This window comes from Vicugna pacos, chromosome 8 (genome assembly GCF_048564905.1).
Source record: "Vicugna pacos chromosome 8, VicPac4, whole genome shotgun sequence".
Lineage (NCBI taxonomy): Eukaryota > Metazoa > Chordata > Mammalia > Artiodactyla > Camelidae > Vicugna > Vicugna pacos.
In genome coordinates this window covers 44,525,994-44,551,412 of record NC_132994.1, presented here as the reverse complement: position 1 = coordinate 44,551,412, position 25,419 = coordinate 44,525,994, and the positions used below count along the sequence as shown (strand labels likewise).

The 25,419-nt window shown below is 35.0% G+C and overlaps 1 protein-coding gene across 1 annotated transcript in view; it reads left to right on the top strand.

The window, feature by feature from the left end:
• The window catches only part of TRDN (triadin), a gene marked incomplete at its 5' end in the record, with an annotated part of 362,619 nt that overhangs the window by 155,186 nt on the left and 182,014 nt on the right, over positions 1-25,419 (top strand). Inside the window, 2 exons of the mRNA XM_072965935.1 lie at positions 2,289-2,459; positions 8,784-8,843. Of these exons, the coding sequence (XP_072822036.1) occupies positions 2,289-2,459; positions 8,784-8,843 (231 nt within the window). The remainder of the gene's footprint in view (positions 1-2,288; positions 2,460-8,783; positions 8,844-25,419) is intronic.

Genomic DNA, 25,419 nt, shown 5'->3' with positions numbered 1-25,419 from the left:
TCTGAAAAAAGCTCTGTGCTAGACATTATGTTGCTACAAAGTGAATAATATAGTTCTTCTCCTCAATTTGCTCTCAGTCTGGTAGGGAAGACAGTTATGTGAACTGCCATCTGTGGTACAAGATACATGGGAGGGAATAACACGTGTGCTTTAGTGAAAGCTGAGACAAATCTAAGCTCAGGTGAATAAATGATTAATTTCAGTGGCAGAACCATTTGTTATACAAATGGACTTATACATCTGGAAAATATGAAAAACATAGACAATATAGCTTGGCAATATTTGACATCTGGAAAATATCTGAGATTTTAAAAAAAAGGAGAGTAATCTATTGGAGGAAGAAACTTTTGGAAAGATGCTATAAGAAGAGAGAAGATAAAGCCAGGTATCACAGTGTATTTTTGTTGCTGTTTTTTTAAACAATATCATAGGGTTTTAAAATGCTATACTTAACATTCTTCAGATAAGAATACTATCCTGCCAATCTTCAGAGCTCCAGCAACCTGCCCTGAGCCTAGGCCATGACTGGGCCTATGGGAGGGTTTGCTAGGTGAATGTGTATGAGTTGTGTGAGTCTGAGATGCTGTTGAACATCTCAGAGGAACTTTCTCTCCAGGCAGAAACTAATAAATATTTTGGTGTGGCATCCGGGAATGATGTTGATTTAAAGTCATTTGCAGAGAGCTGATGGTTTCAGTCATAGAAATGAATGGGTCTCTTGTAGGAAAGAGCAGAAAGGAGACTTAGAACAGGTTTAAAGGGAGCAGAAGAACATCCCTAATTGATTGTAGTCACAGAAGCCACAAAGATGTTGGAAGTTTGTGGAATAATAGGGTGATTTTTTTCTATGGAAGTTTTATGGTCAGGTAACTTTGGGTAATGGTGAATAGCATAATCTCTCTCCTTGAAGATTCTTAACACACTTTAGCTTTGAGAAATTCGACAGTCAAGAAACCAGTTTAGCTTAGTGTTTCTGAATGTATTTGATCATAGAAATATCCCCCAACCGCTAAGACAGCATCAACAGCTCCCTGCAAAGTTTCTGAGAGCAGCGCTTTGGGAGGTGTCAGTCCGTTCAGTTAAAGGCAGTTCCACAGATGATTTTTGTTTTGCAGGCATCAGACATTATCACTTTCATTCTTCTCTTTACAGGACTTCATAATTTTATCATGACTTAGTCTCAAATCATTGTTTAGTGTACTAAAATCAAGAAACTTGATTATAGTATTTTCATCAAATTCTTCAGCATGAGTGACAATAAAGGCTACCCATTACGTGGGCAAATGACATGAGAGGGTCCAACACTGTAGTAGACTTACTTTGATGTCTAGTGATTACATGTGATCCTGTGGAATAAATTATGTCTAACATGTAGCCTTTATTATAACCACATTTCACAAATGTGTCCTATGTAATATTATCACTTTGTTTAAACATTTAAAAGATTCACAGACTGATTAGTTCACATTCCCAATTCCCTTCCCCTAAAACACATCATAATATCAAATTAAGAATGTGTATGTACAGAATGTGTACATATATATATAAGTCATATATGTTCATATATATTCTAATTTATATCTTTTTCTGTTTACTAGGATATATTTAAGGGCTTTGAAAGTCACTAGAATTATTATTTTTGACTTAAGTTAAATAGGAGGCAACATCTCAATTTCGGCTCTCTTTTCCATCTCTTTAAAGTCAAATTGTAGGAGACTATGTCTCTGAGTTATCCTTTAGTGGATTTTATTGTTTGGTTTCTGTTAATCATTACCAGTGGAAGTAATTTTGCATTTGCATTCCTAATGGTTATCTTTAAAAAATACTGTGTTAATGATTCAGTTTCTTGAATGACTTTAAAGATACTTCAGTTGTGGAACAAACTGATCATATCCTTTTAAAAGGTCTGTGTCATTGGGCTTTTGGGAATGGGCATTGCCTTGCACTGAACACACCAGCACATACATCCCCTGCAGAGTCCAAATGCCTCCTTGTTGGTATACTAAGCTCCTGACTACCTAAAAAGAATATTTTCATGAACAAATTAAGAAAGAGCCCAATTTACAAATGAGCTTCATTTTCTTAGTACTCTAACAGGCTGCATTATAAACTACATAAAAATCAAATAATAGTCACAAGTATTTATGTCAGAGACACTGTACTTTAATTATTTTTCTTTTCCCTTTCTTTGAAAATTGTTCTTAATAACCAGTGAGAGATGAAATGCTGCATTGTTAAAAAAAAGAAACAAAACAAAAATAATTCAACTTTTATTTAACGCCATACAGAAGAGAAGAAAGCTAAGACTAAAGAAAAGACTGATGAAAAGACTAAAAAGGAAGTGAAAGGTGCAAAACAGGAGAAGGTGAAGCAAACAGCTGCAAAAGTAAAAGAAGCATCTCCGAAGCCCAAAGAGAAGGAGAAAGACGCTGCGGCTGCGTCCAGGCACGAGCAGAAAGGTAAACATGCAGAGGAGGCGGCCAGAGGTTCTAAGAGAATGTTGGGCAAGAAGCAGATGCAGTGAAATTAAAAACTGCCACGAGATCAGACTTCCAATGGGAGTAAAAGACTTGTATGAGTGAATCTACCTGAAAGGAAATATGATAATTTGGGAATTGAAATTTATCGATAGAAATAATACAATGTGTTCACATATCTAATATGAATTTCAAAGCATTTTAAAGAGAAGATTTGTTAGTATCTGAAGTTATTTAAAAGTTGAGGACAAAGGTTGAATTCTTGAGATTTCTGTTAAGTGGAACAAAAATTGTATGTGTCCTACTCTTCAGAGAACAGCAAACCAGGAAAACGACAATTCTCAAGAAGTTTATTAAGGGGTGCATGTTCCAATCATATAGAATAAGTGTCATAAAAACTATCCATACATTCCTGTACCTCGACAAGGTTACGTAATTTATAATATACATCAAATTATTAAATTAAGTTTGTCCAATGACTAAACTTATGACTTTGAAAGCTCCATAACTGATGTACTGTACGGCTCATCAATAAGAGTGATGTCCAACTTCCATCCCTACTTCACAGAAATAGAGCATTTACATGGAGACAGAATGTAAACCTGAAAGTCTTTAAGGAAACATGTTAGGGAAATGGAAAAGGGTGGTGTTTTCAGAGGTCAGCTGAGGGCCTTATTGTCCCACATGTCTAGCCCTTCTTGAATCTTTCCTTCCCTGAATCCACTCCTGGCCCCAGGTTGCTACACAGCCCTGAGCCTCCCTATACAGAATGTGGACTCTGCTCTGTACGGACTATTCCTATACATGTGTTTCAGGGATGTGGCAAAATGAAAGTTTTCCTTATTCTGCTGGTTTTAATCATTTTATTTGAGGACTAAAAGTAAGGAATGGTTTCTATGAGATTTTCATTAAAACATTTAAACACTTTTGTTACTGAGTAAGATATTTGGACAGTGAAACTGAAAGTAATTTTGCCCATTGTAAGTTATAAGATATGAAATTCACAATCCACACTTTTTTTGTTTTAGATTCCACATTCAAGTGAAATCATATGGTATTTGTCTTCGCAACACACTCTTGCATTTTATCCTTGAATTACTTTTCCCCTGAATTCCCACAACTGATATTTAGAAACTTTTATTTATTTGATAAAAAGGTGTATTTTCTGAAAACGTATTTTTAAAAAGGAAAGAAGGAAGTAAAGAAGAAAAGATTTTTTTTAAGGAATCCATAAAATTTCTAATTTAGGTAATTTTCATTTATTTCAAAGTAATTTTTAAAGATGTGAGTGGAATTAAAACTTTGGAGCCCAAAAACCTTTTTTAAAAATTTTAAAGATGATTATGTTGCCTTCAATCTATTAAAATATTAATTATAACATCTCATAAAGCTGTATATTATTTATAAAACATTTTAGGTAAAAAATATAGTAAGTAAAGAGAAAATATTTTGAATGGACTACTTCATTGTGATAGAAGACAGGAAAATTAATCTGTTCACTGACATACTTATTTAAAATGATTATCAAGATCCTAAAATACTGAGCACTTTAAATTGCCTTTTAAAATAGAAAATAATCACATGAAACCAGTTGAAATGTACCAAGCATATTTTTATTTTTATCCATAAATACAGTATGTAAAAATTCATTCCAGTTATATATGAGAGTACCAAAAATACGTATCTAGCAACTAGAAATATGAATATACTTTTTGATGTTCATTTTTAGTATCTTCATTATTTTTGGGCCATATTTTATTGATGAAGGCACACTGCTAGAATATTTCCAAATCATGTCTATTTTCTGGATCACCTGTATTGTATTTTATTCCTATCAGTAATCAGAATTATTGAAGATAGTATTATATTACCATTTCCATTTTCAGCCTACTATTTTCATTTTCACATCAAGGGCTATTTATCTATTAAACGGACATTCAAATATCACTTAGAGATAGAAACAAAAGCACAAATGTGATCTTATCAGCTAAACAAATGCATTTGCTAAATGAAGGCTCTCCGTTGAGAAGAGCTACCATCAATTAGATAAATGTATTATTACGTAAATAATGAAAACTTGACCTCTAATAACTGATCAGACACATAAATATGTCATTTAAAAAAATTAAGCAATGATTTAAGAGCAATTTATTTATAAAAAGCCTAATCACATTATAGTTTTAACCCAGACATGATAAAGACATAGTACTTTTAAAATAATCCTACCTGTGAGATGGCTTCGATTTTGAGACTCCTGTATTGATGACAGTAAATTATTGAGTTCTTTCTCTTTTGGGCAAGGGATTATTTATTTGCTTAGCATAAAATAGACCTAGTGAATCTGAGTCATTCTTTTCATACAGATTTCTAACAGTTCTTTTTAAATGAATAGGGACTACAGGTTTTTTACTCACTGGAAACAGATTTTTACATGGAGCACATACGCTTAGTGGCAATTATTTAATTATATAGTACACATGCATATATATTCACATGTGCTTATTCTAAGTATTGTGTGTATAAATATATACAACTGTATACATACAATATGTATTACATATACAATATATTCCTACTTAATCAAAAAAAAATAAGATTCAGATATCCATACATGCTTCCTGCAAACTTACATGTACACTTCTATGTGTATAAGTTTTTATGGACCAATCTTAATCTTTTTAAAGAAGGAGCAGCATGATTAAGCATTGCTCTCTGATTTCCTGATGGTCTATGGCAAATTTGTGGGGAAGGGAAAATTCAAACCTCCCCACTGCTATGTTCATTCTTTCTTTTCTTTCTTTCTTCTTCTCTTTTTTTTTTAAACAACTATCTAAATCTTTGTGGCAGGCAGAGAAATCGTAGCTAATGTGAATCTGCCACTGAGCACCAGACCACATATGCCCCATTCTCATTAGAGGTTTCTTAAAATTTCTTTTCTGTTCACATTTCTGCACCCTGAATGCACTTTCTCGCAGCTGCTACTCCACAGGGAACACCGACAAGGCAGCAGCTGAGTGACATCCATCACTGCTCCCTGAGGATCAGGAAAGGGAGAAATGGATAGCATGTGTTATTCCTAGAAGGATGTTCATTTGAGGGGAAAAAAAAAATCCTAAGAAGTGGTGGCAAGATACAAGTTACCTTATGTGAATTATTGTCACATAACAATGAAAGAATGATAGAATTGTTCAGATTTTCTTTAGGAAAAATTTCCTCTTTTAATATTAGAGTTGAATTTAAAGAAACATCTTTACAAAATGAATTTTTCAAAATCAAGGAGGTTTGGTTTGCTTTATCCTTAGACAGGTGAAGCAGACACACTGGGGACTGCCCAACATACACCTGCCTAGAATTCTTACACATTATCAAAGTCAGCACCCAGGATAAGTGGAAATGGGCATCCTGATTAGAAACATTTAAAAATTCTTAGCTTTAAGTATGTAAAAATACTCTCTCATCTTCCTATTGAAATGTTGATGCCATCAGAATGCAACATCAGAGGATCATTTAAACATAACAGAAACTTCCTAAGTGTTATAACTCAATTTTCTAGATTGAAAAAATAGATGTTCTTTGAGTGCATTAGAGATTCTCTTTTTAAGTTGGAAGCTTATGGGACTATTGGCGCATTAATTAAACAAATGACATTTGGATTCAGAAAATACTGGTATAAAAAACATAAGCATGTTACTTTGGTAATAATTTAACATATAGTTTCATTTCACTATCAACATTCAGTTAAAGAACACTCTCTGGAGCATGAAGATCTTACTTAATTCAATAAACTGTTCCACATGTTGTGCATAAACATCCCATCACAACTTGGGGCAGAGCACAGTGTTTCATTTTGGGGGGTTGTCCAAACACTTCAAATTCTAAATAGTCCCTGCATGCTAAACTTCTAATGTACATATTTTCTCCACTGCAATAGTACCACTAGAAATAATTGTGAAAAAAATTTTTTTGAGCTATTTTTAGATCAGTGATGGTGAAAGTATGGTCTAATCTGATTCCTCAGGGAGTCTGTTAAAAATGCATATTCCTAGGGTCCATCAAATTATAGGTTTTTTGGATGACTGGACCAATACATCTGCATTTTAACAAATTCCTCACCTTTTGATATTTAAATTGCCCTTTAATAACTATTTCTTGAATTGTAGGAAGGGCACATCTAAAGTGATCAGTCACGTTAGCTACTGAAACAAAGGAGAGAGCCTGCCAGTTTTAGCAAGTTCTCACTTGCTCAATTTCAAATTTGCCACCTCAGAGAAATGCACTTTTTCATCTTGCTTTATCTTAGAGCTAAATGGCTCATTCCACAATTTTGCTCAGAATAAAGTTTATGTCCAGAAAAGGGAAAAAAATCTCTACCTCAATCTCTTCTGCATCATAGAACTCCCAGGTCCTGGGATCAGAAACCCCCATTATTACTAACAGTACATCCAGGAGCAAATAGATCCTTGAACTGATCTGAGAACTAACTTCCCTCCCACTCCCTACCTCACTCGTGGGAAAATGTGTTCCAATTCAACAATTGAAATCCATGCAAATTTTTGAAACTTTTGTGAGTTTTTGCCTACTCATTTAGGTACAAATGAAAAGAATTATTTTCACATCTGCAATAACTGTATCTGTTTTTTTTCAAAGGTCTGGCAGAGTCTAATAATAAAACGGATTACCCTAAAAATACTGTAACTACTCAAAAATCAATGAGGTTTACAACAGTCCTTGTATGTGTATTTATATAGTAACAAGTCTTGTTATTTTGCAGGTTTGATATACATAATTTAGAGCACTTAAGGGTATGTCGTGTTGTATAAATTCAGTAAACACTCTTGGTCCTAAAGCTGTATAGATTTTTGAATTAACAAGATGCCTATTTAAGAACATGAAAATGTAAATCATTTTGAACAAGATTCATTTAATCATCCACAAGCTTTAAAGAAGATGTGGTCAAACTTACAGAATGATTCAACTGGAATTAGAATTGGAATGACCTCAGCAGAATCCAAAGTTACTTGAAAATTTAAATTTCAGTGCAATGTCTTTAATTTAGAGGGAAAAAAAAACTCCTAAAATCATCTTTGACTAAGTCTGTCCAAACCACTCAAATTTAATGCTTTAAAAAAAAAAAACTTTTTCCATGGACCATAAACTAGATCAGAAGATGATCTTCTAATAAAGATTACTCAGTCCATTAGCTTAGTAATGATATTTGATCTGTTCTTCTGGATTTACTCTTCTAATTGAAGAGAATCTTCATGCAGAAGATCTCTGACAGGTTGCGGAGGGGTTAGCCCTCTTGCTTGCATTTTCAAGAAACTTGCTGCAGCTTTGTTGCCGAAAGATCAGCCCCTGTCCCCGACAAGCCAAATAACTCAGAGCCCAGGTCTTGGAGCTTAAAAGAAAAGAGGCAGCTTCATTGATTTGCCGGGCAAAGGGAACTCACAGCTGGCTAGTGCCTTCAAAACTGTGAACCCATCTTGGGGGTGGGGCAGGGTGATTATATAGCCGTAGCTCAAACAATAAAGCATCGATAACAATCAACAGAATTGTTTTTCTTTTTTTCTCATAAGACTCAGAGTGGCATCTTGGGGTCTCCAGGTGACCGATTCCGTAGAGGCTAGTGGTTGTTGCTCTTTTAATTTCTTTATCTTGTAAGTGCCCAAGATGTGGTCTTCTTGGTAATTCAGGCTATTTTGTAAGGTTACACTCCCTTGACTTTCTCCCTGGAGATCAACTCAAGAGATCAAGCATGATTATTACTTTCAATTACTGGAATAAAGTGGAAACAGTAAAATTAATAGCTTTATTTTAACGATGGGCCTGAAGCTGTGAGTAGTAACTGGTCAGCCAGGGTAGTTGACCGTTTTAAAGACAAGCATAAGAATAAGCAATCTGTTAGCCTAAATGCGGCCATTTTACTCTTCCTCCTTCAGCTTCATTTAGACAATCAGCTGTAAAAGTTGTATTTTATTATTGGAAGTATGTATAGATGGACAATGAAAAAAATTGCATGAAGGTTTTGATTTTTAAAAAACAACCAATATAATATCACTCCAAACTAGTCTGTTCAGTTTTTAAGGTTATTCTTTTTATATAGAATAAATGGAAACATGTTCTGTATGTATTTTTCCCCTTGTGTGTTATTATGTGTGTAAATTATTCCTTCACAGAAGATACTGTAGTAACCAATATAGAATCATGCCATTGTGTTTATTTTGTTAAGTCATTTTTCCCCTAGGAAAAAAGAAAAGTGTTGATGACATTTTTTTTCATTGCTTTTTTTCTTTCTGCTTTTATCAGATCAGTATGCATTCTGTCGATATATGATTGACATATTTGTCCATGGGGATTTAAAACCAGGTATTCCAAACAATCCTTGTATATGTCTGCTTTAAAAGTCTTCTTTTCTAAGATTGTCTGCTTTTTATGTACTAAACTGTTATTATCACTTTTGAAAAATTACATAATGCATGTGTAGATCTAGAATAAAACCAGTAAAAAGCAGAAGTAATAACTGGCATTAGAGCCTTTAATTTACTTTCTATGACTGCATGGCCTGTTGCAAATGAAATCAGTTGAAAGCTAAAAATATGCTAATATCTTTATATACAAAAAATGCTAATATCTTTAATAATATCTTGAAGTGAAGAGGTGAATTGTCTTATTTCATTCTTGGTAAACTTAGAATAAAAGACCGTGACAATGAAAGCATTCTTCTTTTTTAGTAGTGAACAAAATTCATATTAAAATCCATTGCATTTCAAATATTAAATCTTTTTTTTTCCTCAAAACTTTTTGATTTTCCCACTTACCAGTGAATTTGGGTTACCACTCTAGAGAAGTACTATTGATGGAGGCAGTCAACCTTGGAGTTAACAGTCGACACAATGGGGAAGTATTTTTACTTAGAGGACTTTATCTGTCATCTCTCCTGTCTTTAAATGTTGCCCAGAGTGTAACAGGGGATTCTTCAATAACATCTTAATTAAGAGTTAGTAACTTGGTTTCTTGTACTCTGCCTTTTGCAGATTTAAAAACTGACAGTTCTATGTTTATGTCTGGGGAAATATTTCTAAGAAGGTATTGTCAAGGAGAGAACTAATTTACATTAGAATAAATGAAGCTGATTGTTTAAATCAAACTATATTTTGTTTTCTTTATTTTTATGGAAATCTTTCTAAAGTGTACAATTGTAATTCATGCGTATATTGGCAAACAGGCATGCTATATGTAAAATAAACACATAACATATCTAGTCTTAGAAGAGTGGAAGATCATGAAAACTTTGACTCTCAGGAAAACTTAGTTAATTTTAGTAACATATTCACATTAATTTCCTCCTCTTTTGCTTCTTTATTTTCTTATTCTTCTTTTTAAACTTTTTTATTGAATTAGAAAGTGAATTGAGGAGAAAAAAGCTGTAAAATACAGCTACTCACTTGGAGAAAATGATTAATGTTAAACACATGCATGTAGTATCGCAGTAAAATTCGGTGGAAGCATTGAGGAAGGTAGTTTAATACAGTGAAAAGAGAGGGCTTTGGACACAAATACAGATACGGTTCTTGACTCCATCCCTCTCTAGCACTGGACCTTCAGCACATCATTGAGCTCTGTCTGATCTTCAGTGCTCATACATTCACAATTGGGATCATAGTAACAAACTAACAAAGTTGTTAATAAAGCATCTAGATGAACAACAAAATGCTATTATGGCTTTATTCTTTAGTTCATTCATTTCACCATAGCCTGTCTGGGCGAGGCTCCCACATAAAGGGAACCTGTCTACTTTGACGAATCCCTGTCTCTGTGCACCATTAACTCAATTTTAGGTAGCAGGTTGTTGCCCATTTTGGTTCAGCTGTGATAGTTTAAGAACGTTATACTCGACACATATTTTACATTTTTAAGAGATCAGATCCTGAAGATAGCATTTAACTATTTAGACACAGGATGAATCTATATTGTTGATGAGCATGAGTTTTTAAATTCCATCATCTGAAGAAAATAATGTGTTCTTTGTGCCACTTAGCTTATTCACAGTAGCTACTAATTGATTATAAAATACAACTTCTAAGAAAACCACAGGACACAGGGAAGTGTGCATTGTCAAAGTCAGTGAGGGATGTTAACAGTTTCACAGTCACAATGCCATTTGTTTCTTTCTGAAAATTCAACAATGGATTAAGGTCAAAAAGAGCAGTAAAACCATCTCTGCACCAGTTAAAAGAGAATTTTGCTGTTTTGGGGAGGAAGAAGACTTTCCTCTGCCCTCCTAGGTTCTTCTGGCTGGTGTAAGAATTGAATTGACATGAGACAGTTTAACAGGAAAAAAATCAAATTTAATTTCGTAAGCCTTGGACCCCTATATTCAGGGGAGGGTCAGAGACAGAAAGGTAAAGGAGGTATATGTCTTGCTATCCTGAGCTAAGGAATGGGGAGGGGCCCGAGACTCTCAAGACAGGAAGATGATTCACAGGACAGTTTCAAAAGAACAGGTACTGAGTAATTAGACGTCTGCCCTGCCATACAGATGAGGCCATTTAAATGAAATTCTGGTAGTAACACTTTTTCTGGGAAAAGTCCCCAGTTTAAACCCTTGTAGGTAGTTAAGGAAGGGGACATAGTTTCCTTGAGCCTGTGGCGTCTCTATTGCCCTAGCTCAGACCAGCCTTTGGTAATACTATATTAAAACCGTGTTGTAACCCCATCCATGTCTGTTTCATTCATCCCATTTTTCATAACCATCTAAAGATTTCCATCCTGCTGGAATGAGTCCCGAGGCTCTTCCCTTTTGATTCCTCTTTGTTCCACCTCTTTCAATACTTGCTTTATTTACCTTATTTCTTAATAACCCTTTAAAAAATTTCACCTTGTTGGGAAGAGTCCCTTGACTCTACCAGCAACCTCTTCTCATTATCTTGTTAATTAACCTAATGTTTTTAGTAGCATCTGTAAGACCCATGAGGGAAAGCTGAGACTGCTTCCTGAAACTTTTTTTTTTTAATTAGGGGAGTTAAGACTAGTTGTTATATTTCTTTGCATCCACTTTTTAATTTGGTCTTTACATAGGTACCAATAAAACACCTGTTTAAGATGACAGCTCTCTAAAATGTACTAATTTAGTTTTTCCATTTCCAAGGATCCATCATCTGGTCATTGGCAATCAACCTTTCTATGGCTTAACCGTAGGTACAAGAACGGTCTCTAAAGGAGAGTACAAAAAGATGCAGCCTTCATAAAGAGCCAAAAAGTTCACCCCTAAAAATAGTTTAAGAAAGCAGCAAACTTTGTTGCACTGACAATAAAGATGATGTGCTGCCAGCACTAACAAAGCAACAAAGGTTAAGCTGAAAAAGGTCCCTTATGGACTGAGACCTTTATGACAAACCCCCCTAAGAACTGGCATGCCTGGGCAGTGGTGCCAGTCAGAAGCTCGGGTTGTTACCTGTACTTATGACCAGCTGGCTACAGCTGCTCTAAATCCTAGTCTATTTGACTGACTGGTAAGTGCATGTGGGTACACAGATCTTGCAGATAGCAAACACGAGAGAGAATATTCTCACTGGTCATAAAGCCAAACAAGCTTTCAGGACAGAGAACAAGACAAAAGGAGACAGACAAGGAAAAACAGTGACCATCTCTGGGATGAAATGGCTCACTAAAGCCAAGAGTATTCTGCCAAATTGGCCAGAGTCACTAAGTCTAAGGAACTAGCTCTCCAAATATTTTCTCCTACTATATAAATTTTTTTTAAAAAGAGAAAAAAATAGAAGACTCTTACCACTTGTCAGATGTCCCAGTATTGCTCAGCTGCAGCAGCCTCGGCGGGGCGGAGTCCAGCCAGGGAAGTTTATCTCACCAACTACACCAGCTGTCAGGGAGGGAGAAAACGTTCCTCTACTCTTCTAGGTTCTAAGAATTCAATTGACAGAAGATAGATTAACAGGGAAAAGTCAAATTTAATTTCATACATAAGGGAATTCCCACACACACAGGAGGGTCAGAGACTTCACAGACATGAGAGGTTCACAGACACAAAGGTGAAAATGAGCTATGTATTGCCTTCCTGAGCTAGGGAATGGAATAGGGGCTGGGGCTCTCAAGGTCAGGGGCATAAGTCACAGGACAAAAAAAAGAGAAGCAGGTATTTGGTAAGTAAATGTTTGCTCTGTCATGCAGATGAGGACACTTAGATAAAAATTATCTCTTACAACAACTCCTTTTCTGGGAAAAATCCTCAATTTCTATCCTTGTAGGTCGTTAAGGGTAGGGCAGTCTTTTGTCTTGAGCTTGTAGTCTTGACTGACTTTAGCTCAAATAATCCACGTGCCAAAATGGCGCATCTTGGGGGGTCATGTTCTGAACCCCGACGCTTTAGCCATACAGGAAGAGCCCTTCTGAAGTCATAGGTTAATGTTCTCTGAACAGTCACGAATTGAAATCTGTAGCATTATGTAACATTCAAACTCTTGAAAATAATTCCCCAGTGCCTTAGGATTAGATTTCTTAATACCATTTAGTGACTTTCTAGTTGATTTCATAATTTATTTGTAATTTATTTCATCTACCTATAATGATGATTTTTGAAGTTTTGTTGCTATAATATATAAGAAATTGAAGAATATGTAGATTGATATTCCCAGTCTGGGGGGTGGAATGGAAGAAGTTGGAGAATGGAAACCAGTAATGGTATGTCCATTGTTTCATGTAATAAATCATAGAAAGCTTCCTAAGTGACAGAAGGAAAAGTAATAATATTATCTTTGCCACCAAAGACAATACAGATGATAAAGTGAGAAAAGCACTAAATATGGCTTGCATTTTGAAAAATAAGGAAGAAGAAACAAGATTTAATCTGGGCATATTAATTTAGAAAAAATGCAAGTGATCAGACTTTGACTCTGACTGACAATTGCAGAAGAAAACAATTCCTGCCAAGTTTATTGCTCTGCGTGTATCCAGTATTTAGAAAACATTTGTGCCTCCATCTGTTTCTGTTTGGGATTAGTGGAACACCTGTTATTGTTTAGTTAGAGTTCATTATTAATTATTGGTAATGAGTTTTTAAAACTACAGTTTGACTTTTTCCTCTGGGATAAAGTGTTTTCTTCTGTATAATATTGTCCCACCCTCAAATGTAACCCAAATTACAGTTCAAATTTGAAAAATATTGTTAAGTGTGCTGACACCATAGCATAAGGCTCATGTTTTGCCTTTTTATCCCATCACATAAAATACTTCTAACTAAAATAGCCTTAATTTTTTTTTAGCTATCTGAAGATGAACGAACATGCACACTCCTATGGTTAGTAATGATGTCCACCTCAATTACAGAGACCATCTTAACTAGGGAGCGTAAACTGTAAGGATCAGATTAATTTGTTGTATCCAGCCAAAACTGTTTTATATTGATTCACCCTATATTAAGTCAAAAAAATAAGAAAATTCTATTCAATCCTAGAAAGTTAGTGTATGCTATTGACTAGAGCTATGAGCAACTGGAGTAGACATATGTCTACAATGTGTAATTTTAGGGATATTATAGACACTGAAGAGCTCCTTTCTTCAAGAAATACTTTCTCTGCTGCCATTCGATGACCTAATAACCCCACCATTGTTCGCCTCAGTGTGTAGATAGTCAATGTAATAGGATGCATTTTAAATACCCCCAGACCTACTTTAGGGAGGAAGGAGGGAAAGAGGGAGGGGATGAGGGAGAGAAGATGGAGAAAGAAAGAGAGAAAAGGAGTGAGATCTTGTCTTCCCATGCAGGGCATCCTGAAGCTGGTGACCTTCACTTTCCCCCTGGGGCTAAAGTAGTCTAGTTGTCATTTTCTTATAAGAGAATTATGAAAATTGGTTAAAGTCAGCATTGGTTGCAACACTGAGACTCAATTTACAGTGTTTTGTGGGGTTTTTGTTTGTTTGTTTGTAGAAATTGATAGTACAGATGGTCAGGATAGAACCCTTTAGATTTATTCATCTTTATCACCCTTCCAGTAACTCCAATTTCCTTTTCCATACTTTGTGGCTAAGCACATTTTTCTTAAGCGACAGCCTACCGATGGTTTCATTCATTTAGGCAGACTCTTTAAAAGAAACATCATCATCTTGCTAGGCATTTTCATACTCCCTCTTCATCAAGTTCCACTTGGGCCAAATAAATTGCATGCAGTGCTGGGCAGAGTCAACTGAGTTAAACAAGAGACACATTTCTATAAGTAAGAAATCACATGGCTCACAGAGCTCTTTATACTCACTAGATATAGAAATCAATTTAAGTGTCCAGTACAAGGACCAGGGCTAGTGTGATTTTGCTTAGTAATTTTAACACTTTTTTTTTTCAGCTTTTCATCTGTGTAGCCATTATGATTAAACTTCAATACAAGTTAAAAGTTTATCCCTTAAACGTTATCCCACTATTGAAATTCCAGCTACTCTCTGACTTTTACTTGAGCCAAGAATTTATGTCAAGGTAATTTATTCTACTTTCTGTGTCATTTATTCTCCTAAAATTGAAGGTATTCACCTATCAAAACCTCTGACTATAATAAGGTATACTTTGGCAGCTGGTATTCCAATTCTATGGGTTTTATGTCCATAGCTAGAAAAAGCCTCAAGGAATAAGTTAGTACTCTTATTTTATTAAGATCCTTTTCTTGAACTTCAGTGGTGCTTAACTGCATTTTTGGTTTGATCCTGCTGAGAAGAGGTCAAATGTAATTGCATTATAGTCACTGTTATTTAATGGTTTAATCTAATGTATTTCAGAACTCAATCAGCCATATTGGAGAAGACTAGGTAAAATTTAGTCTTGCTTTACTCTTCCCCCTCAAAATCCTGCTTCTAAAAAACATACTCACTTTAGTTCCAAACATCTAATTATTTTCACAAAAGCTTTGGGAGTTTTGATGTTTACTCAATAAGCATTTGTTGAATCCCCTCTGTAAGCTGATAATCCAGAAAAGAGATAAGATGTAATATAAATAATTTTATAACTAAGAATAACTTGATAGGTATGCAATAAAGGTTCAGAAAATGTACATGCTAATCTCAGTATACTAGGAATAAATAGTTATCTCCACTTATCATTTGGACCTTTTCATGTTTTTTTAATAGTTTAAATTGTTTAAAACTGTTTACAGAAGTAAGATTAAAGGAACAGTGAAAACTGTGATAAAAACTTAAACAAAGTTAAATGTTTACTTCATCAATTCCCTGGTTTTGAAGGTGTATATACTCTAAATTGGAAACATTTTCTAAAAGGAACAAAACTACTCAACAACTATCATGCATAAACCTGCAATGTATCCACCTTGTAAATACCAGTTCCAGATTTCAAACACATCTTTAATACACTCTAGGGTATTATTACTTCCAGTTCTTTCAGAACTTGCTTCATCAAAATGGAACAATTTAATTTTTGAAAATTTTGATGGTTCATGATTTTGTTGAAGAGGATATCATCTTCATTTCATATCTGTCAAATATTTTTTATTTTAAGATTTATGAGCATTATTTAGAATGATAAATCCAGTCATTTTAAATTTATACATTATTAATTGCCTTCTGATTTCTTCAGCATCTGTACACTTAAAAAACATAAATTTTGGCACACAGGTTTTATCAAAGATGAAAGAATACTGTAACATAACCTTTTAACAAAATGAGATGTTTCAGGTTCTTACCACAAAATATTGCATGGTAAAGTCCTAGCTGAAGAACTAATTGGATAAGAATAGCATATTCCCTTTTTGTCCTTTGAAATACATTGTTCATTCATTGATTCTTGAGTTTAAGAAAATTCATTGTCATCTGAAGATTCAGTCTGAAATTTCACTTGAACAATCAGTTTAAATTTCATCCTAATCATTAAAGTTTAGTGTACTGCTATCTGTCTTTTTATGATCATCTTTTGACTCACCCAATATCCTAAATAAATCTTCCTGTGTCGATATTATTCTCTTTACAGAAAGGAATGGAAAATAAAAATTCTAAATTCTAAATGGTGTTAAATGAAACTAAAAGTAGACCATGAATGTCTCCCGCCTTTTATATCTTCTTGAATGATAATGTAAAACCTTAGTCAACACAACGAATAAACCAAATGATGAGATTACGATGATCTATTTTACAATTACATCATCATTCTAGGCAATTTATTTTATTATTTTTTTCTTTTTAGTACATCTGAGAATAACTTATGAGTAATGATGAAATAATTTCTAAGTTGATTAAATAGAAAATGTCCAAAATATAGAAAAAATAAGATCATGAAAATCCTATAATGTGTCCCAGATTTTTAAAATTCCAGTGGTGCTACATGGTAATTACAAGATAGAAAAAGTTCTATTATGTAAAAATTAATTAATTTTTTCTTTGTTCCTTGGAAGAGCTATAAATAAAAATAAGACAAGAAATATCAGTCTCTACAATAGTGAGAATAGCTCAAAAAAGAAACAAAAATTTAAGATTGTCTTTAATGGACCCTGATAGTACTCTGGGAACCAATCCAATGGAGAGACTATAAAGGTGGGGTCACACAAGCCAGGATTTAAATACTTTGCTTGTGTGTTTTTTTTTTTTATTCTCAGTTTCTTTATAAAACATATTTCTTAAGATTGTTAAAATGATAAACTAAAATAATATATGCACATGTCCTCCCCTGAATTTTTTTTGCTCTCTCTCTTACTATGAGAGTTTACTGTATAAAGATAATGTTTCTGCTGTGAAAGATTGGAGAAAATCTTATGGAAGAAGTAAAAACTGAAATGAGCCTTGAGAAACTGGAGGATAGCCTGCGTGAAGTTAGGGATAAAGACATTTACGGCTGAAGGGATCATAACTAAGGCACAAATCACAATATCTTGAAATGTTCTTTTGTGACTATTAATTGTTGAGTATTTACTATTTGCAAGACTCTTAAAATAATCTTTTTTAATCCTTAGAAAAACTTGAGAAGAGTGTGTTATCATCCCTATTTTATAGATGAGAGAATTGAGGCACAGAGAGTTCAAGTGTTTTGTCTAGGTCACATACAATGTGGACAGAGGATTCAAACCCAGGTTTGAATTCTAAAACCATCAGGATTAAGACCAATCTCTCTGCTTCTCAGACATAGACAAGGAACTGCCAGTGGTTCACTTTGGTTGGCACTCGGTGACCTAGAAAGAGAAACAAAATTGGAAATGTTGTACAAGATGGTTTGGTGAGAAAATGAAGACCAGTTAGGGTAAGTCCAAGGACAGAAAATAAAGCTTGACCTTAGGAGGTGATATGAAGATAGATAAGATGATTTTAGAAACGTCACAATGGTAGACTCATGGGATTCATTGGTACTGAAACCACAGGAAAAGAAAGTAAAAGCTTATTTGGAGATTGTCATCCTGAAAATCCCAAACAATGCCCTAAATAGGAAGTAGAGGAAGAGAGTGCCCACTGAAGTGGGCGGGGCTAGAGAAATAGGAGACTCGGAACTCATCTACGCTTAAAGCCACAAATAGTATTCAGTTGCAAAAGGGGAATAAGTGAAAATTTCAATCCAAACGTCATTTGATAAACATCTGCTAAATATTAAGATTCATTCTGGGCACTTTCCCATTTTTTCCTCATTTAATTCTCATAGCAAACTCTGAAGTGGGCAGTTAAAGAATCAAATGTGGAGTTTTGGGGACAGGTCAGCAGTGAAGACGGGGTTGCGAGGAGAGTAAGTGAAATAAGTCAAAGTATAAACAGAGTATGTTCTGCATGCTCAGCAGTCCCAAACTGAGCGTGGTAAAGGGTGTAAGAATCCTAAAAGGTGATCTCTGTTTTAACAAGTGGAGTGGATGATTTTTTGAAAGAGAAAAAAGGAACTAATAAATAATAGAAAAAGATTAAACTTGAGAGATTGTGTAATAGGAGATACTAAATGTTAGGAGTTTCAGAAGAAAGACATCTGTGATTTCTGGTGTCAGAGGAGATAATGTGCATCTAGAATTTGAAAGATAATATCTGACTAACTGTGGAAGAATACATGGGGCTTGCTTTGTATAAAAATGAAACAGGAAATGAAGAAGGACATAGCAGTACATGTGAAATTGATGTGCTTATATGACAATGAGGATATCAGCCTGGCAAGACAATAATTTAAGATTAGAAAATACTGGAGCATAAGAAGTGATGTTCGTGGTGACAAATTACAGACACTTGATCAATCAGGCACAGGTGATATTTGGGATGGAAGAGAATCTTTGAAAGATTTAAAGTAGAGCAATGACATTAAACCGGCATTTCAGAGAAGGTGATCAGGCAGCTCTTTGCTTAAGAGGTTGGAAACAGGAGAAAATTTGTGGAATTTTGCTAAAGCTGTTGAGTCTAAAACATGGTTTGGAAGGAAAGAAGGCACATTCCACAAGCCATTTTACACAGGGGTGATGCTGGGAACTACATATAAGTGACTTAATATTGCAACTTAAAGTGCTCCAAACTGTCTTGACAGTTTAAGTTCACACAAGTGGTAGAAACTTAAATGAGGTCTAGATGTAAACAAGAAAAAAGAAATATGGGTGACTATTTGCGAAAAACACAGTGTAGTAAGGAAAGTGCTGGAATGGACCAGTTCATAACCTAAAAGAGAACAACAGCTTCCTTTCCTCCTCTGGCTGATTTCTGTTATTTTGATTGTTTTATTTTAATTCTTCACTGGTGGCCGTTTAATGCATGGACGTTACAGGCAGTGAGAACATGTAGTCAGGCACAGACTCCAGAGCCAGACTGCATGGTTTCAAATCCAGGCCATGCCACTTGCTGGCAATTGTAACTTTAGTCAAGTTAGTAAATCTCTTTAAACCTCCATTTCCTCCCCTGTCAAATGAGGCTGACTGCAGGACTGCTGGTTGCAGAATGCACAAGCCGAGGGTCAAAGTACAGCGAGGGGCCAAAGCTTTCCGAGTGTTGGCTTTTCACAAATTGAACACATATCTAAGGATTGTTAGAAGCAAACGTTCGATAGCGACAGGAAAACATTTTTTTTTTCAGAACCACATCAACAAGTAACGCACTAGACCAGTTTTGCCCATTCCAGTCATCTGATGTTTTCTAGCCTAGGTTCTCCTATCTGTGTAAAGTGGGTGATAATTCGTAACTTTTAAAGTTCTATTGGGGATCATATGAAAAAATCCTACATTCTATGCATTAATGAGTTTGGTTTATGTGTCTTCGAGATGAGTTCTAAGAACTGGGTTAGATTCTATAGATACAGCAGTGAACAAACATACATGATACCCACGTCTTTAAAACAGGATACTGGGTATTACTTCATAGGGTTAAGGTATGGAATAATCCATCATCCACATACACTCAGAACATACTTGACTATACTACGTACTGTTTAAATGTCTAGTGGTAGCAGTGGTGCCCAAATACAGCAAAATTATGGTTTCCTACTGAGCACTTCTTATGAGCTCTCTGATTTAATTATCACATATTATTCTCTCCCAAGCAGAGGAAAGAATCTTTGTTTCTTTACTGCCTTATATACACCTTCAAGAAACTTTTGCCTTTAAATCCCTGTTGCCTCATATCTTGCCAGATACATGCTATGTTTATTGAATTGAATTCATGATGTGTAACATTTATCTCAATGAAAAAAATTATTGATGATCATCCCAGAGCAGCCCTCTTTATTCATTCCTGGAAATAATCTTGTTATTTAAAAAGATGACAGGTTTTCAAGCATTGCAAATAGGCCCTGTGTAAAGATTCTTAAAGGAGTTATTGGTGGTGTCCCCAGAGACAGAGGCTCAGAATTAACAAAGCCAGGTTTGCTGTGTGCATCAGTAAACTGCAGGCAGCATATAGAATTAGACAGAAACGAGAGAAAGAGGAGAGAGAGCTTCCACTCTGTTACGGGCAAGCATAGTTCCTGGACTTGGCGGGGCCCCAGGAGAATTGCCTTCTGATTATTTGAAGTAGGGGGAAGCTGTTCGGGATAAATGTGTTCGATTTTCATATTTGTCTCAATCAGTCCATTAAACATTCTAGTCATTAGAAATAGCTAGGATGTCCAGAAATAGATCCAAGCACTCGTGAGTGGCTGTGATTCCTCTGCTGCTGCTCTGACTCTCTCAGCTTCGTGGTGATGAAAGGCATTTGGTTTGGGCAGAAGGGCAGTAAATGAGAAGATTTCTCCCCTCCGCGATATAATGGCCGTACGAGTTTACTTTCTCTTTAAGGAGAACAACCTGAAGACCTAACATTCCATTTTCCTCACGTTCTCAGAATTCTGCCTCCTACCCTTTTTGAAAGAGGTGTCAGATTCTAGAGGAATCTCTTTGCTGTGGAGGAACTCTCATTACCGTGTCGTTTCGGTCCAGCCTTGTCACTATTAATGGCATGGACCTGCTGTCAGACAAGAATAAATTCCTTCTCAGGTAGCCTCCTGGGACTATTCAAAGCATGTTCTAAAAGAGTCTGAAAAGGAGCAAATAATACAAAGTAATTTGAATTGCTGCATGAGAAGCAAGGAAAATTAGGGCTTAATCAAAGAATTATCAAGCTAATTAGGTGTTATTTATTAATGTGCCATGTCTTGTAATAATCTTATCTGTCAGTTTATATGCAAGAGCGCAGATTAAAGAAGCATTCTAGTAATTACGTGAACACGTTCCCCTGGTGCTGTTCTAAGGTTCACTTGGGTGGCCCAGCAGATAAACAATAGGGAATCTAGGGCTTGCTAACGGTTCAAATACAGGCATATTTTCTAATCCCCTTTCTTAACCAAGTCTTGTTTTATTTTATTTTATTTTATTATTTTTAAGCAGCCTCTATTTTAAACAGAAATAAGGACACCCCCTTCCTATTCTGATGTAACTATAAACTAAGCAGACTGGTACAGCCACTTTCCCAGCGACCTATGTGATAAACAAACATGCTTTGTCCATAGCTTTTATTCCTGTACAGGGTATTTGTTTACAATGAAGGTAATACTGAGTTTTGCAATATTAACATTAATGTTACCAGTTGGAGGCTGTTCAACCAGTTGCTCAGATTTTTGGATCAGTTCTAGGACTGCCATGCAGCCCAAAATATTTCACATTTTGGTTTTCTAAAATATTCTATGTTGAGGCAATGATACGGTTGTTCCCACATAGTCGTCATAAGCATTCCACGTTTGAAGACAGTGTGTTTTGCTTGCTTATCTCCTCATCGACATCCAGGTTGATAGACTCAAAGTCAGGCTGTCCGTCGGTCTCCCAGCAGTTACTGGAGCCTCAGTACGTACTCAGTAACGTGGATTTCAAAGCAGAAGGAGCTAACAATCCAACCAGAAATTATTGCAAATAAAACAATGAATGGTGCAAAGAAGCTGGGAGAGAAAAGCAGGAGAACGTACTAATTAAGGACTAAATCATATGATGCAGGTTATACTCACTATAACCACCTAGAGAGGAAAGAGACACAGAGACTAGGACAGGCTAGTATTTTGTCAATAATCATCTTCAGCTTTACAGTGATTGTTATTATTAGTTGCTTACAATGAGTTTATATTTATCCTTATTTAAGTGACCAGTTTTTTCAACCCAAGGGGGAAAATATAGTGGAATAATTAAATGTACTTTTTAATTTATAATACTAAGTGAGAGATCAATGCAGGCTGAAAACTGAACAGAGTAACGGCTCACCATACTGATGTTATCTTTACCACAGTGTGTCCTTTCAAATCAGACCCTGTTATACTTTTGTGCCTGTCCTTTGTCATGCAAACTTAATCATTTATTCTACTTTTCTCAAATCTCTGCCACTCTTTTATTAAAAAAACTGTCACCTACAAACCACTTTTTTTTTTTGTAACCACTTACATTGTTTAGGTAATGAGCACATGTTTAATAGACAAGGTTTGTAACAATTGGCATCTCTTATACAAAGTGAGGAAAATAGACATAAAAAAGCACTAATATTGTCATATTGAAACATCTGGTGAAAACAAACTGATGATTTAATCTTCTCTTGCATGGAGATTGCATAAGAGGTAAACCTTCTCCATTTTCTAATATTCATGACAATGGTTACATTAATAATGGCTTTTTTCTCCCCAAAAGAATATTTTTGGTGTGTAAATTATAAATAGCCTCCTGGCAGAAACTGGATAAGCAGTGTGTATTGTTTTAAATGACAAAATAATATCAATTATACACAATTTATAACAGGAAGAGAAGTTGTATGATTTCCAAATGTGTCATTCAAGTGACAGTATATTTGTGAATTTAATTGTGGTGTTAAGCCTATTAAATAATAATTATTAACATGTTCCCATTTTATCCTTTATCTATTAAGTACTAGCATTGAAATGTTTATGTTTGTGTGGTCTGCCTGTAGTTGAAAAGATATGGTATTTTATCATCTGTATTAAAGCACCAGGTAGAAAACTCTCCATTAAAATGACAAGTCCTTTTTTGTCTTTCTGAGATCAATTCCAAAACCAGAAGATTCTTTATTAGTTGGCTCTATGGTTCTTTTTTAAGCTTTTCATATCTCTTTGAATTGCTTGTAAATATGGAATATTTTCATGGGTTAGAGACAATTTGAAAAAAAAAAAAAAAGGAAAGAAATTTTCCTGCAGGCGAATACAAAGGATAGGTCAATTGTAGCATCTCTTCCCTTTGCCAAGACCCACGTGGCATGAAAATAGCTTTAGGGGGTGGTTGAAATGTGTCAGACTGATAATATTTTGTAGAATGAGATCCCTGTATAAAAGAGAAGCAAAACTATTTCATAAATGCCATTCAATAGCTTTAAAAATTATCTCCCTGTATTTGAGGATAATGGTAAAGGAAATTCACAATGAGCCTCGAATAACGTGGCTTACCTAGAACTGGAGGAAAACTCAGGTAGTCATCCAGGTTATTCTACATCAACCCTTTAAAGATTTTTGAGGCCTATCAGAGACAATGATGACAACATTGATGATGCTGATGAAAAGATTTACCAGTCACTGAGTACTAGCAGTGCACCAGGCACTGTGCTAAGTGCTACACATGGATCATCTCACTGAACTCTCACCAAACACTAGGAGGTGGCTTATAACTCCTCCACCTCATCAATTAGGAAATTGAACCTAGAGGAAGCTGCAGAATTTGCTCAGATCGCTGGATATTGTCTCCAGCACTGTGGGGAGAATTATAAATATTCCTTTGGAAAGGGGATTACTGCCTCTTAGGTTTTCTTTTTTCTTTTTTTTTTCTTTTCTTCACTCTGTATTGAGTGGTATAATTTAAAACAAACTCACAATCTCTGTTTCCCTCATAATGCAAATTTGACATGTACTCCTATGTCTTGCCCATACAGTTGCCGCAGAAAGGCGGCCATCTGCAGATAACTTCTAGCTGCCTTTGCTGGCTTGTCAGTGAAAGGAGTCTGGTATCGACAGCACAAGCACTTTCCTTCCATACTCGAGAGCACAAATAGCTTCTCACCAAAATTATTGGAGGAATCTTGGTATGGTTTACTTTTAAACTTCCTGGATATCTATTAAATTGGCCATAAGGCCTGATAAAATATCACCCAGTTCCATCATTAGAGTTTAAATAAATTTTGTTCTTTGTGGTTACAGTGGCAGCAAATTGAGATGGAAGAGAACAGAGTAAATTTCTCCCTAAGGTTGTTGGTTGGTCTGGAAGTTACTGAGGATGAAAACAACAGATTCTAGCAGTTTAGGAATTGATTTAGCAATCCACTGTGCCAGCTGTTCTCTGTCAATAACCTCTTTGGTAGAATCCTCAAGTCAAACAACCAGAAAAGATACGAGACAGAAGGAGGCATATTGATTCTCCATGTTTAGATACTTTGCAAAAATGTCAAGCCTCCTACCTCTTAGGAAGGGAATTTGTTATTCTGCTTGTAAATTATTTTAATATATTTGTAAATGTAATGATTTTGTTTTGCGAGTTATCTTTTCTCTTATTTCCTCACCTTTGTTTGCTATGCATATTCTCACTGATCAATAATTTGGTGTGCCCTGATTTTCAGCCTTTGAGTAAATCACTGAAGTATATGGAATGTCTGAAAAGTCATTCTGAATGTAAACCGTGAACTATTACATTTTAACTTGAGAGCTATGACACATTAAATGTACTCATATTTAGGGATATTCCACGTTATAATGCCCTGGTTGGTAAACAACAACCTTATTAGAACTGATACTTCTGTTTTAGTAGCAATGATCAATTAAATTAAATGAGTAATAGCCCATTATTCATTAGTCAGTAAGTTAACATGGGGGGAAAGGGGCATGCCTGGGGAAATAGATAAAACCGCAGATTTTAAACTCAAAATTTTATTGAAATTTTGTCGTTTTTCTTAAAAATCATTCATTTTTAATACTATGCAATTATGTCCTGAAAACTTAAACATAAAAATAATATTTTAAATATTTGTCATGGACAACATTAATTTCTAATAAGATAAACCATTGTTACCCTCCATCTACTCCTACCACTCCACTCCTCAGAGTATAGGCATCTCCATTTTGATAAAGAATGTTAGATATGTTTGACATTGGCGAGCAGCATCTCAGAGACATAATTTGAATTAATTATAACCTTGAAAATTGAATTGACATAACTAATGGTCAAAAACATGTGCTATTTGTATTTTAAATCACCTTCAAATGAAACAAGGGTTAAAATGTCCATTAAAAAATCATTTCACCATCATATGGAATATTGCAGTTAAGATCTGTTTTCTTTTAATTATTATGAATATAATTAACTATAGAATTCTTAAAGCATAATATAACGACACATGTCCTGAATTGAAATTGCTTAGCATTAGTCTAAGTTTTATCATATATTTTGTTCATTCCTTGTCCCATTATGCTATTTCTAAAGTAAATGCAAACACAAAGACAACAGCTTGCTGTGCAAAGATCTCTGCATTGGGAATCAGCATCCAT